This window comes from Leopardus geoffroyi, chromosome C2 (genome assembly GCF_018350155.1).
Source record: "Leopardus geoffroyi isolate Oge1 chromosome C2, O.geoffroyi_Oge1_pat1.0, whole genome shotgun sequence".
NCBI lineage: Eukaryota > Metazoa > Chordata > Mammalia > Carnivora > Felidae > Leopardus > Leopardus geoffroyi.
This window is the reverse complement of record NC_059333.1, coordinates 143,682,593-143,694,814: the sequence shown is the minus strand read 5'-3', so window position 1 is coordinate 143,694,814 and position 12,222 is coordinate 143,682,593. Positions and strand designations below refer to the sequence as shown.

Genomic DNA, 12,222 nt, shown 5'->3' with positions numbered 1-12,222 from the left:
CCTTTTATATTCTTTATTAGTCTAAGGAGCATATATGGAAATAACAAACAGGTTTCCTGAAACTCTTTTTTTTCTTTTTCCTATGCCACTTAAGAACAACCAAGTTCATTGTTTTATTTAAATGTTGCTTGAGAAACCCTGGCTATATATATATATATAAACTTACCCTAGGTGTGTGTTAACAAGTGAACAAATAAAGCATATGTACACATCTAAATACATTCCATATGGCACATGGGGTTATATTTGTTTGAACCGTATGAAATTGTCATGTCTATATGCCAATTTCATATGGTTCAACTTTATAATCAGATGGCATAGTATTACAGGCATCTGGATCGAATATGCATTTCAAGATAAATGAATGCAGGTTTAATTAAAACAGACTAAATTTATATTTATAGTAAAACTGTTTAGGTGGGAGCTGCCTACAGCCAAGTTCTAATAATCTGTTGAGTTGTCATATCCCAGGAGGTTACTTCCTAGCATGTACCAGAGCAAGGTTGTCTAAAATGTGTTCACACATGCTGCCCATTGTGTAGGAGATGATTCTGGGTGATATACAAGTCAACACTTTTCATTTTGATAGCCACATGTATTTCACCGATACTATCACTGAGAATTTAAGGAACATTTTGAGTAGCATTAAGGAGGACATGGCAAAAATTGTGGAAGGGATATGTCAGGAACTGAAGTTTGGGGAACATTCTATTAGAAGATAGAGAAAAAAGTGAGAGAAGAATAAGAGGAGGGGACGAGAGAAATGAAGATAATGATAGCTTCATAAAAACACGAATGAAATCATAAAGGGAAAAAATTGGCATAAAAGAAACCCAAATCTCCTCATCAGTTGTTGCACGGCTTACAGCTCTGGCCTGCAGTGTGTTTAGGGGTTTACTTTTGGGGGACTCTGAGTTCTAAAAGTCTCTGGGGAAGGGGACCTCAGAAGAGGCAACTGATAATGTACAGACTTGCAGCTAAGTCATGTTACTTAGGATGATGCCTGGAAGCATCGATTCATGTTCTTTCAACATCAGTTAGAAATCTCAGAGGCAAATGGAGTGCTTGCTAATGTTGATATACCTTACTTAGTTGGGGGGGGGGTGGGGTGGGAAAGAGAGTTTTCAATACTTTGGTGGAAAATAGTTCCTCAGTTTGGAAAGAGGCTACCGTAAAGCCTGGTTCAGAATGAGCTCCCGATGACTGGTTGCTACCAGTATTGTGGTTTCTATTATTACTCTCTCTACTTCTCCTTGGGGAGAGATCAGAAGAGGCAGAGCAGACCTCCTGGGCACATGAAAATAGAGGGAAGAGTGAGACCTTTGGTCGTGTAGCTTGGTGGCTTTGGCTTCCTGCCCTGGGTAAGGAATGGCTACAAGGAACTTGTCTTGAGTCTCAAAGCAGGAAGGGGCCCTACCCCCTGGAAGAGCTGGGTGTGGTGAATGTTTAATAAAACTCCTCTTGAGGTGAAGCTCAATGATCTTTGAAAGAAACATTATACCACCCAAGAAGCTTGTAGCACTTACGCAATGAAACTTTCTTTTACTTCATTTTTCAGACATTAGTAAATTTACTTGGTGCCCGAGATACTAATGTTTTGCTGGGTGCCCTTCTGGCTCTGGCTAGTTTAGCTGAAAGGTAAGTGCATTTTACTGTACTTTTCAGTTTCGCTGCTGTAGCAGTTTAGGCGGGAGAGACGGAAAATAGATCAGTTTCTCTAGTTGCTTACCTACTTAGTTATAATGTGTGAAAAATAAGCATGGAATAGCATTAATATATAGAAGAGGATCCTGGACGAAAAAGTGTCATTTTAAAACTTAAGATGGAAAGGAAAATCCCAGTTTAAATTTTTTTTTCATTTTTTCCTAACCAGAAATACTTACCTAGTCTTTTATCCAACCCTCAGATACTTCCACTTTCAAAATTACCACAATTTTTCTTTGACAACTAAATCTCCCCAACCTTAAAAAACATTCTCTCCTATGTATTTATTTTAACATCTAAAATATTTTCAAACATTTTTACCCTTAATACAATTCTGGGTAGCATGTTCCCTTTATAGATACCATGATCAGTTTAAGTAAAAGTGCTTTAAATATATTTTTATGCCAATAAGTGGATCAATGCTTTTTCTTTTTCTTTTTTTAAACTTTATAAGGAGTAATTGACTACTCTCATTACATATGTTTAAAGTGCACAACATGATGATTTGATATACCTTATATATATGGAATGATTATCACGCTCACGACAATACACTCATCACATCACCTACTTAACTCGTGTGTGTGTGTGTGTGTGTGTGTGTGTGTAGTAATTACACTTGAAATCTGCTCTCATCAGCTGTCAAGTGTACAATATCACACTCTTAACTATAGTGTCCATGCTCTACATTAGATCTTCAGTATTCATTCTTTTCATTACTGTAAGTTTGTACCCTTTAACCTGTATTTCCCCCTCCTTCTAGCTAGTTGCATCTGGCAACTATTCACCATTTCAATCTCTGTTTCTGTGTCATCAGGTCTTTAATTTTTGTTTTATATTCCATGCATCACTGATATCATATAGTAGTTACCTTTCTCCATCTGGCTTACTTTACTTAGCATAATTCCTTCCAGGTTTATCCATGTTGTCACAAATGGCAGAATTTCGTTCCTTTTTATAGACAGACAATAATATTCAATTATATACGTTACATACAACACACATACACACACACACACACACACACACACACACACACACACACACCTGTATAGGTCATTTTTATATCTTGGCTACTGTGAATAATGCCTAGTATTACTTTTTTATGAACAGCATATGATTCTTTTTGGAGAAAGGGAATTATGTTATCATCATACTGTTATTAAACAAATTTGAATTTATGACATATGACAATTTATTGAATGTGGGAATTTGATGTAGCCCTAGCCCATGGAGCTATATTGCTTTTTGTTTCTCCTCCTGAGATAATATGAGAACTGGAGTGTTAGATAAATGGATATGGTAAAGTATGTCTTTAGTAATTACTAATAGTTTTTAATTTGTAGTCCAGAATGTAGGGAGAAGATAAGTGAACTCAACATTGTAGAAAATCTGCTGATGATTTTACATGAATATGACTTGCTTTCCAAAAGGTAGGGTTGCTAATAGGGAAGAGACAATACCATAGTTGATGAAAATTATTATAATCATTTTTATGATGTCCTCTTATTTACATTGTTAACTGAAGTTATGAGTCACCTTGACATTTATTTTCTCTTAAAGTTTTTATAAATAAACTAGAACAGAGAGGGTGTATTGATTTATCTTTGGTTTTGCACCACTTCTGGATCTGGGCAAAGAATCAAATTATATAAGTCTTACGATTACATCCTTAATATTTTTGTTTATTGATTTTTTTTTTTTTTACATCCTGTGCCTTTAAGGAAAGAAACTCTGAGGTGGCTCTATTTTTAGTAATTTCAGATTATATGTTGAATAAATTATTAGATCACTAAAATCTATCTTGCTTAAGTCAAGTAAAATACATTAAGATAGCTACTGACTTGTTTCATGACCACCTGTTATTGTAACTCTAAACAGAACCGAAAATGCATTCATTTTCACTTGAACTTACATATTGCTCTGAAAAATTACTGTATCCAGATAGTTATTGGGTAGTTTTTAAATGGAGTTGCAACCTACATTATCTGATACTTAGTTAAGTAAGTCATAATTTTCTCAAGAAGTAAAGCAGGTAACAGACATCAAATAATGAAGTCCTGACACGTAACCATAGTAAACCGCCTTGAATCTTTCTTCTCAGTTTCACCCTCTTTTCCGAACTATACTTAACAGAGTTGCTTACCTGAGCCCATTGCTAGGAAACAGCCTCTGTCCAGATGTTAGAATGCCAGAGATGAATAGGATAGAGTGTATAGTGTGGGAGAGAGGACGGGCATGCAGGTCAGTGGTTTCACCATTGTGCTGTAAGTGGTGTGGTTGATGGGTTCACAGGACACCGTGGGAACAGGGAGGAGAAGCTCCCAGTCAGAGCCAGGGGTCATGCCAAGTTTCCGGAAGGAAGACGGAGTTATCTATGCAAAGGGAGAGAACAAGTGAAAACAGAATGTGCTCCCACATGGAGGCATGAAATGGTCTTTGTTCGAGGCAGTGCATGGTTGGGCACAGGTGGAACAGAGTGCAAGAGGGAAAGTGCCAGAAAACTAGACAGTTAATCTTGAGTTAAAAATATAGCTAATTTTTATCCAGCTTTCTATATGCCAGGCCCTGCTCTAAGTGCTTTTGTGTGTTAACTCATTTGATTGGCACAATAACCCTGTCAATTTCCATATTTTATAGAGGAAGCAGCAAGATGCCTTTAGCCAGGCCACCGTGGGCTCTTTGTGCCGAATAAGAGCGTGGTTTTTATCTGTGAACATTATGGGGACTCCCAGGAAGATTTTAAGCATGATCAGATTCATTTTGGGGGAAGATTACTCTGGTGGCGGTGTGTAGGGTGTGTGACGTGGGGAATGTAGCCACACAATGAGCTCCACTTAGAACAAGGAGGGAACGTCTGGTGTGGAAAGTTCGAGGAGATGAGGAATACTATTTGCCAAAAAACATATGTTCTGAATGTCAGAGCACAAAAGTTTGGGAGGGATTGGAGCTGTGAGAAATTGGCTCAGGGGAAAGGAACTGTAGAGTCGTGTGGGCATGAGAAGATTGGAGAGGCGAGTGACAGAGGGGCTTATGTCTTGGACACAATCAAGGATCGCAAGAATGGGAGGAGCGGCGGGGTTAGCCAGCTACATGACTTGTAAGAGAATTAATCTTGGCAGTTGCCCAGGAAATAGGGGGCCCTGAAGGCTCTTGATTGGCAGGGGCAGATTGGGAAAGAAGAAGCAAGCGTCTTGGATGATTCCGTCTTCTGATTTGGGAAATTGAAAAGGCTGTAGTTTCATGAATCAACACGGGGCACATAAGAGGAAGGGCCAACGTGAAGAGGAGGATAATGACTTTGAGCTGAGACCCAGTGGGGTGACACACATGGTGGACTGCCATGTGGCTAGAACTTCTGGAGGTTGAGAGTGATGCCTGGGCCCGGCTCACGGTGCCAGGACAGAGCAGGTGTTTGAAGCCACGGGAAAGGATGCCGCTGTCCAGCGAGAGTGTTTAGGGTTAAGGATGGCTCTCTGAAACGTGCATCATCATCATGTTTCAGAGCTCAGCTGAACCCACTGTCACATGCTATCATTATCTTTATTTTACTGTCCAGATACTCACAGGGCACTTTGCGTTTACTTTCCTTGCATTGTAGGGTTGTTGTTGTTTCTCGTTTTGTTTTTGCCATTTGTGTTAGTCTTGTTTTTGTAACCACCTAGTAAGTGTCTGAAGACTTGGGTGGAGCTTTTATTTCTTTTGTCTTGAGCACAATGCCGGTCCTATTGTATGATACGCGGTATCTATTTGCTGGTTAGTAGGTTTTTAGCCAGACCAGTGGGCTCAGAGTGAGGCTCTGACTTAGAACAGCGGGTCAGCGAACTCTGACCTGCAGGCTAAATTTGGCTCCCTGCCCGTTTTTGTAAATAAAGGTTTATTGGAACATAGCCATGCCCTTGTGTTTTTATGTATTGTCTGTGGCTGCTTTTGCATAGATTGGCTCGGTTGGGTGGCTGGCAAAGCATAAAACACTGGCCTGCAATCCAGCCCCTTACAGAAAACATATGTTGACCTGTGACTTGGAAAATGTTACAGGGATGCAGTGATGACGGCTCTAGTCTAAATGTGAAGTCAATAACCCGCCGTGCCGGGGTTCTCATTCTCCTCCTCCCCCTCCCCTTTCAGATTAACCGCAGAGTTACTGCGCCTACTTTGTGCCGAACCCCAGGTAAAGGAGCAGGTGAAGCTCTATGAGGGGGTACCCATCCTCCTCAGCCTGCTCCACTCGGACCACCTGAAGCTGCTCTGGAGTGTTGTCTGGATTCTGGTTCAGGTTTGTGAGGACCCTGAGACCAGTGTGGAAATTCGCATTTGGGGAGGCATCAAGCAGCTTCTTCATATTTTACGAGGGTGAGTCAGAGGGGGCCTTTGGCCTACTCTGCCCCAGTCACTGAAGGCCGGGGAGCCTGCCATCCAAGGGCACAATTGGTACATTGGCACATTACCAGCTAACTTCCTCCTGTTCCTTGGCCATTGCTGTCGTGGACAGTCATTTATCCTTGTCACGGACGTGCGTGAGCTCAATATCAGGGGCATGCATCTTTTAAGCTTCTTGGGAGCCCTCAAATATTTATCTTTGAATCACAAGCCTCCAGTTCCGTACCAGGAATATAGAAGGCCATCAGTCTGCAAATGTAGATTGAATGGAGACCCAAGAACCTGAAGAAAACATTTATCTTGCCCCCTTTTTCTTGACGTGCTTTATGCATATTGTAATCCCAACAAATACAGTAATGTTCCTTTGAATTTGCTATTTTCCTAAGATGTCTGCATCTGCGTATATGTCATTCATCTACAAAGAGAAAGCAAAACCTGCAATGAGAGAACAGAGGAATAACCCTTAGCTAAAAGGGGAGAAGACATTATTTATCAAATGATTAGCATGTGCTGACCCTGGTCCAGTTGCCCTTCTTTCCTCTCTGATCTTTCTTGCCTGAAGGTGGGTTAGCACCTTATCCGTCGTTCAAAAGTAGAATTCTAATGACACCCAAGACTTGAGTGCGGAGAAGGAATGGTTGGTTAAAATAGTTTCAAATTGAAATTTTCCTGAAGTATGTGGCAATAAGTGTGTATTAGATATATTGAAGTAATGCATAAGGATATCTTTTGGTATGTCGGTGGGAAAGTTCTAGTACCTACAATTATCATAAGGCATAATTCAGCCTTATAGATACAGAATCAAAGTTGAAAAGGAGCACGTCTGCCTGAAAGGAATCACACTTGTAATCCACAGTACATAAATAAAGCTCACTCTAATAAAAGCAGAATGACTTATTCTTAATACGACCAGATATTATCAAATCAGTATTATTCAGACTTTGTGCCTGTTGTACCTCTAGGGATATTACGGAACTCCATGTTGTCAACTTCATTTTCTGTGAGGACGTTTCCAAGTATAAGAACAGACTATAGAGATATGAACAATAGCTTTGTTAATGATTTCTGTCATTACCAAAACAAAGGAAAAAAAATATAAACTGTTGACAGTATACTCACTTCTACGAATATCATAGAAATATCTCAATTTATAGTATAAATTATAAATCTCCCATTTGTACTGTGGCATAGTAAGCTAGCTCCTTGGACGTTTAGCAAAAGTTTTTTATTTTTTTGTTAGTGTGTGTAGAATGTGGATGGTAGTGGTGGGCATTATGATTCACCAGTACGCCTAGTGCAAGAGCTATGGACCACCCTCTCAGAGAGCACTTATTTTCTTTGATGATAAGGTGAATTTCTACCTAGTTAAGCAATACTTCAAAGATAAAACCTACCTTCTTTCCACTTAGAATTCAGTTTCATACAAGGCAGCAGTTTTCCTCTTTTGCTCAAGATGTAACCATCCTTAATAGAAAAGAGTTCATCCATGTGTGGAGAGTCATTTTGCCAGTCCATTTCTATGGTGCAACGTTAGAAAACTCTTTCCTGGGAAAATGACATATGTCAACACCCATTCTACGTTAAATAGGTCTCAGTGCTCTGGGAGAATTTATTACCCCAGCTGGGTAAACACTGTCCTTTCAGAGCTTGTGCCTGCCCCGGAGCTGCCTGGGGCGGGTACAGGGGGTGGAGGTTGCCAGATTGTCTGCCGGCTTGAGTATGAACAGGGATTGTTGTCAAGGCAGTTTCCAGAAAACCTGTTCACGCCCATTCACCTACAATCCTAAACTCAAGAGTGGTTCCTAAAAGGCTGTATACTCGAGTAGGGGGAGTGATCTCTAAAATTTGAGTTTTAACATAATTTTGTTGACAGGTAAGGTCACCAGTTGTGACTATCCATACACCTAGCTCCATTACCTTCTCAATGCTAGTTGAAGGAAAGGCACTAGTGGGCTCTGATGACACGGGAGGGAAGCCAAGGAGACTCTATGTTTGTTAGATTTAGGCACAAAGAAATCCAGATTGAGCTGCTGCCGTAAAAAATAAGTAAATGAAAAAAATATGGTATTCACATACAACAAAAAAGAACAAAACAGATAAAAGACATGAAGAATCTATTGTAGAAGATGTTACCTTGAGTAAACAGAAAAACAAAAGCTTTATTTTATCAAAGATGTTAAACGGAACGTGACATTTATGACCCGAGATTAAAGATGAGATGCTAGGACAACAGAAAGGGGAGGAGAGAGATTGCAGAGCTAGGGAAAAGGCAAGGACTGAATAATCCACAGAACCGAGATGTTCATCAGAGTACCAGACAGAAACTGGAATTAGTACAAGGAAGGGCAAGCTTGAAAAAAATTGCACATAATGTGGAGGAAAAAGTCAAAGGAATGAGAACCATTAGAGAAAGAAGGATATGGTTTGCAGAAGATGAGTTTTGAACTTGTGGATACTTGATATCCTGGGTTAAAGAATAAAGCAGAAGGAATAAAAAAAATTCAAAGATGTAATGGAAGAGACCTTTACCAAAATAAGATTGGAATTTCTTGGAAAAAGAAAACTCAGAATGATGAAGACTGAAATGTAGTCAGGTGTATTGATAGCAGCAGAATAGAGTTGAAAAACAAAGGTGGACATGTGGAGCAGTGGGGAAATGACAGTCTTTTCAATGAATAGTGCTGAGTCAGTTCAGTAACCATTAGGGGAGGAGGAAAGGAAGGATGGAAGGAAGAGGGAGAAGGAGGGAGGGAGGGAAGGAAGGAAGGGAGGAAGGAAGGAAGGAAGGAAGGAAGGAAGGAGGGAGGAAGGAAGGAGGGAGGGGAGGAAGGAAGGAAGGAGGGAGGGAAGGAAGGAAGGAAGGAGACAAAGGAAGGAAGGAAATGAAGAAAGAAAAAGGGGAAGGAAGGAAGAGAAAAGAACCCTTACCTCACACCACACTCAGAAATCCATTCTAGGTAGATTAGAAGGTGAAACAATAAAGATAACACAGGAGAAAACTTCACTACCTGGGAGAGGCAAACATTTCTTAAACAGGACCCACAAAGCACTGACCATGAAGGAAAATTGATAAATTGTGCATTAACTTTTCGTTTTCAGAGACAGAAATTTTGTTTCTGATCGTTCTTCCATCGGCAGCCTGTCGAGTGCAAATGCGGCAGGCAGAATCCAGCAGCTTCATTTGTCAGAAGACCTAAGCCCTCGGGAAATACAAGAAAATACTTTTTCTCTTCAAGCAGGTACTTATATAATACTATTATCTTATACTACTTGATACTGGTTAGCATATTGTTTTATTATTCTGTTATAAAATTAGTGTGATAATATTAATTAGGCACAATCCATGTAGAAGTCTGAAACTTCCTGGTACTTGTGTTGGGCTTGCAGGTTAGTGATGCCACAAACTTTTCTCTCCCTTCCGCATTCTGAACACATTGAGAAGTCAGCATAGAAGTCAGTTATAAAGAGAGCAGAATATTAGCTTTATTATCGGTAAAGCTGGAGTAGAGAATTCAGCTTGCTATGTGGCCAGAATCATGGTTCCTATACTTTCTGGATGTGAGAGCACCCTCCTTAAGGGAGACTGTACAATGCACATACTCGTCCCCTGGGGGCAAGGGAATGCCTTCCTTATTCCACGTGAGCTCCTAAAGAGAGGACAGAGCCTCTCTCGCCACCCAAAAACAGAAGCAAGAATGTATGCACACACTTTTGGCAGTTTGGCACAGCCCCGAACAAGGTTCACACAAGGGCACCTGGCCTTTGCGACAAGTGGGGCTTTGGTGCTGCTGATCAAGCTGGGTGCCTTGCGGTGGCTAAGGAGGGGAGCAGAGAGGCACTGGTGGGTCAGCAGGAGGGCAGGCAGGTCCCAAGAGGAGAACAGATGTGTCATGGGGAGGACGAGAGGGGGTAGGAGAAAGGCAGGTATTCTGTGCTCCCTAGTATTTCCTCCTGAGGACTGGGGATGTTTCTTCACAGGCATATGAAGTCAGGGAAATAGGATCTGCTCCTCGAATTGCCGTTTCTGCTTATTCTGAAGGCCTCCATCTCAGTCTAAGGGCACTTGCTGGGGGTTTCCTGTTTGAAGTCTCCCCAGGAAATGTAATCGAGCTGACATCAGAGTTCCTGGGATTTCTAGGCCTCTCTCAAAAAGTGGATGAGATCCATGGTGCTAGAGGTCAGAGGGGCAGTTACCCCCATGTTAGATGGTAGGCAGATTATTACCTGGGAAGGGGCACGGGGGGCCCTTGGGAGCTGGAAGTATCCTATGCTATTTATTCATCATAACGGCAGTAGTTACAAGGCATGTAGATATGCAGTATCTCACCAGACTGCATACTTAAGATATAGCTACTTCATACAGCTTGTTTTATACTCCAATAAAAGGGAAAAATTTTAAAAGTTAAAAACATAAGTGCTTAGAAGTAGGGTCTGAGTTTTTGCTCGACCCACTGTGATGGCCACGTGGCCTTGGACAAGTGCCTTCACCTCTGCGGACTTCAGTTTTGCTCATGTGAAAGAGTGGTGGTCACCATGATATCAGTGTTAGAGGGTTATCGTAGAATGATATGAGGATATACAGAATGCCTGTCGCCCAGTGCAGGGCTAGCACGAGGGTCGCATAAATGGTGCTGTAGGGTCAGCATATTTTTGGTAGACAAGAAGCAGTTCAGTACAGAACATCACGGAAGGCTGCCATGGTGGCTAGAAGGAGGCGGGAGGGGTAGTGCTCCGGGCGTGGGATTTAACATCTGACACACGGCACTTGGACTTCTGGCCCCTGGCACTTACCCAGTTCTGTGGCCTGGTCTGTCAATCTTTGTGAGCCTCTGTTTTCTCATCAATCAAAACGGTAATCATAGTACATACTCGGATTATAAGGGTTAATTTGCATAATGTATTTAGAGTTCTCATTTAGTCAACCATTGCAGAGGTATTTATTGAGCACCTGCTATGTGCCAGGCACACGCTGGGCACTGGGGATCATAATGGAGCTGCCTCCTGGTACACAGTAAGTGCTCAGTAAAAGGCGGCTGTGGCGTATACATGCACATGAATTACATGGAGAGCAGAGTTAGGCACCCCTGAAAGTCAGCTGCCCTTCCCCCAGGGCCGTGCCTGAGGGAAAGGTACTGTTTTCTGAGGAGTGAGTCCGCTAACAGAATTCCCCGCGGCGGTAGAATATCGAAGTAACAGTGTCCGGTGCAGTCAGTGAGGACGGACGCGATCATTTGGTGGTTTTCCTTCCAGCCTGCTGTGCTGCCCTCACGGAGCTGGTGCTGAACGACACCAACGCCCATCAGGTGGTCCAGGTGAGAACGCTGCTCTCCAGGGTCCGGCTGCAGACCCCACCCGGCACCACTCGCGGACCACACCTCAGGGCAAACTCTGTATCCCCAGAACACAGCTTTTGCGATCCCATGCTGTGGTTTTCAAGTATTTTGATATGTCTTATTTAAGTTCTAGAATGCCATTTTATATTCCTTTTAATTTTTTACTTACTATTTCTTTTTTAAGATTTTGTTTTTAAGTCACCTCCACACCCATCGTGGGGCTCAAACTCACAACCCTGAGATCAAGTCCCACGCTCTGCCGACGGAGCCAGCCAGGCGCCCGGAAAATTCCACTTTATATTCTTATCCTTCCTCCTTTAACTCACTTGGGTTTGAAAGAACTGCTCTGTATTTCATCTCTCATGCTTATTCCCTACGTTGTATGCGATCTTTTTCATTTTCTTTATCTTTTTTTAAAAAGCTATTTTAGGGGCGCCTGGGTGGCTCGGTCGGTTAAGCGTCTGACTTCGGCGCAGGTCATGATCTTGCGGTCCATGGGTTCGAGCCCTGCATCGGGCTCTGTGCTGACAGCTCGGAGCCTGGAGCCTGTTTCGGATTCTGTGTCTCCCTCTCTCTGACCCTCCCCCGTTCATGCTCTGTCTCTCGCTGTCTCAAAAATAAATAAATGTTAAAAAAAATTAAAAAAAAAAAATAAAAGCTATTTTAAACCACTTTAATTCTGGGTATACAGGATGCTATGAGTTGAGGGTGGTAGTCACTTGAACTAAGAGTACGTCAGGTTGTTCAGCTAGAGGTGACTGAAACACACGCCAACAAAATGTTTATTGCCCAGAAACCAGTTTCA

At 41.8% G+C, this 12,222-nt stretch overlaps 1 protein-coding gene and 1 long non-coding RNA gene across 21 annotated transcripts in view; one reads left to right on the top strand and one right to left on the bottom strand.

Annotated features, from left to right (window-relative positions):
• The window catches only part of LOC123575715, a 28,841-nt gene extending 20,060 nt beyond the window's left edge, over positions 1-8,781 (bottom strand). Inside the window, exons 1-2 of one of the 2 annotated variants that reach the window (XR_006700950.1) lie at positions 7,479-8,781; positions 3,851-4,079 (exon numbers count right to left, since the gene is read on the bottom strand). This is a non-coding gene — a long non-coding RNA (uncharacterized LOC123575715). The remainder of the gene's footprint in view (positions 1-3,850; positions 4,080-7,478) is intronic. The other variant, XR_006700949.1, reaches the window with a different exon arrangement.
• Positions 1-12,222, top strand: part of NEK10 (NIMA related kinase 10) — a 231,216-nt gene that overhangs the window by 45,139 nt on the left and 173,855 nt on the right. For all 19 annotated transcript variants that reach the window (XM_045436360.1, XM_045436366.1, XM_045436359.1 and 16 more), the window contains 5 exons: positions 1,559-1,638; positions 3,051-3,137; positions 5,833-6,057; positions 9,184-9,323; positions 11,335-11,396. In XM_045436360.1, the coding sequence (XP_045292316.1) occupies positions 1,559-1,638; positions 3,051-3,137; positions 5,833-6,057; positions 9,184-9,323; positions 11,335-11,396 (594 nt within the window). The remainder of the gene's footprint in view (positions 1-1,558; positions 1,639-3,050; positions 3,138-5,832; positions 6,058-9,183; positions 9,324-11,334; positions 11,397-12,222) is intronic.